The sequence below is a fragment of the Octopus bimaculoides genome, chromosome 19 (assembly GCF_001194135.2).
Source record: "Octopus bimaculoides isolate UCB-OBI-ISO-001 chromosome 19, ASM119413v2, whole genome shotgun sequence".
Classification (NCBI taxonomy): domain Eukaryota; kingdom Metazoa; phylum Mollusca; class Cephalopoda; order Octopoda; family Octopodidae; genus Octopus; species Octopus bimaculoides.
In genome coordinates this window covers 52,264,801-52,266,958 of record NC_068999.1, presented here as the reverse complement: position 1 = coordinate 52,266,958, position 2,158 = coordinate 52,264,801, and the positions used below count along the sequence as shown (strand labels likewise).

Below are 2,158 nucleotides of genomic sequence, written 5' to 3'. Positions count from 1 at the left end.
CATCACCATTGAATATAAGAAATAATAATTTCTTAGAGTATGTGTTAATCCCCATGTACCCAGACTTTGTGGACACCCTGTAGAACCACATTCAGAGGAGCCATAGAGCTGATTTGCATTTAGTTACTGACAAACATACTGTTTTTTTCTCTATGTCACTCTTATAGCAACATTGGTCTCATACCTCCACCCTACTTGTCTTTCTAGTTGTGGTTAACCCTCCCCTGCATTAATATGATGCCCAGTTCTTCCTCCTACTTACGTAGAGAGCATGTAATGTCGGCTACATCAAAGCTGTTGAGAATCTAAACAAAATTTGAAACTGCAATACTATTATCATTGAATGAGTGCAGCCGCTCTATATCTCACACACTTTCCCAACCGATCATAATTCTTTTCTTTTGTAACCTTCCACCAATGAAAAGGTAAAGTAATATATAAACATGCTACAGATCTTATGTTGTTTATCGCGTTTGTTTCTTTTTTCCTCTTAGACTTGGATAACAGAGCATTGTTGACAGAGAAATTATCTGAAGAGTTGATCAACAGCCTGACACCATTCATGGAGAATGAGAAGAGTGACATGCACCAGAAAGCAGTCGATGTAGCATCATTGCTAAAATCTAGCATGGAGATCTCCTGATCGCTTTAGGTAGCTACATATACACAGCTAGCTGTCTTTTATACACAGACAATACCATCATATAAACCTGTGGAACATTATTTTACATTTTATACTGCATATATATGTAATATTTATATGTTCCAATTTTTCATCATTTACTTAGATGAGTTAATGGATCATAGAAATCATATTCCTTGATTCTTATTTTTATCGTTAAGCCCATATCATTAACGGTCTTATTGTACAGAACTTCTTACCTTGTTTAGATATTCAATTAAGATTTTTTTTTTCAAGTAAGAGAATAATTATCATAAGATAACTATTTATAATATTTCATATCTACTAGATGAGTCTCTTATTCTTCTATAGCTGTTAGAATATTAACCGATGTGGAGAATGTATATATATATATATATGTATATACACACGTATGTATGTGTGTGTGTATGTATATGTTTATATATAATTTATATTATTTGATTGAAGGCCAGGCATCTATTTCCAAGTAAGTTTATATATACATATATACACACACACATATATATACATACGTATATATATATATACACATATGTATACGTATATAAATATATATACGTATACACATATACGTATACATATGTGTATATATATACGTATATATGTATGTACATACAATTATTTATGTGCGTATATATATATATATACATATATATATGTGTGTGTATATATATACATATGTATACATATTCTAGTAGTGGCCTCAAAATAGAATTTAGGTTAAGTTCTTATGACATAAAAATTGAGAAAAATTAAATTTGTGTACAAATTACTATTATATTCCTTATTTAATTGGATGCTAAAATACCTCAGCTGAGATTGTCATTTAAAATAAAAAATGTCTACATTTTCAACTTCTGGACTTAATGAAATAAATCTTTTTTAAGCCACTATTTTTGATAATGCTATTATTGGTGTTTAGTTCTAACCTTGTGTAGACCTTTGATGAATGGCATCCCAGCCTTGCCATCCATCCTTTTTATTTTGTTAGGTGCAGGTATGACTGAGTGGTTAAGAAGCTTGAATAGAATACCACAAAAAGAAAAGGTTCTTCCAGATGGAGCCTTAGCCTGGCTGCAATCCAATGACTGAAACGAGTAAAAAATAACTTTAAAGAGATAGAATGCATATCGAATGAAAAGCCAGACAATCAACTACATAGATTTTTTATAGTTTATTTCATGTTTTGGTGTGTGTGTCTAATAAGAGGACTGTTGGGTATTGAAGACTTGAAAACAATATTTACCAAAGTTGTCACCCCCCCCCCTCACCTTTCCATTACAGAGATCAGGTAATATAGACTCCCCATCCACCTCAATATTTTTGGCTGTTCTAAATAAGAATTTCCAATATTTATTCATAGAATAAACCAAATCAAAAACAATGCCATCCTTATTCAACATGTTTACAGCCAGATAATATATATCTTTAAATTGAAAATGCAAAGGGGGTATATCACACAGACCCCCCCCCTTCCCCCCAATTTTTTTTTTT

The 2,158-nt window shown here is 31.6% G+C and overlaps 1 protein-coding gene across 1 annotated transcript in view; it reads left to right on the top strand.

The window, feature by feature from the left end:
* LOC106878177 (proteasome adapter and scaffold protein ECM29) overlaps positions 1 to 1,710 on the top strand; it is a 63,326-nt gene extending 61,616 nt beyond the window's left edge. Inside the window, exon 48 of the mRNA XM_052974721.1 lies at positions 495 to 1,710. Within this exon, the coding sequence (XP_052830681.1) occupies positions 495 to 643 (149 nt within the window). The 3' untranslated portion in view covers positions 644 to 1,710. The remainder of the gene's footprint in view (positions 1 to 494) is intronic.
* The last annotated feature ends 448 nt before the right edge of the window (positions 1,711 to 2,158 follow it).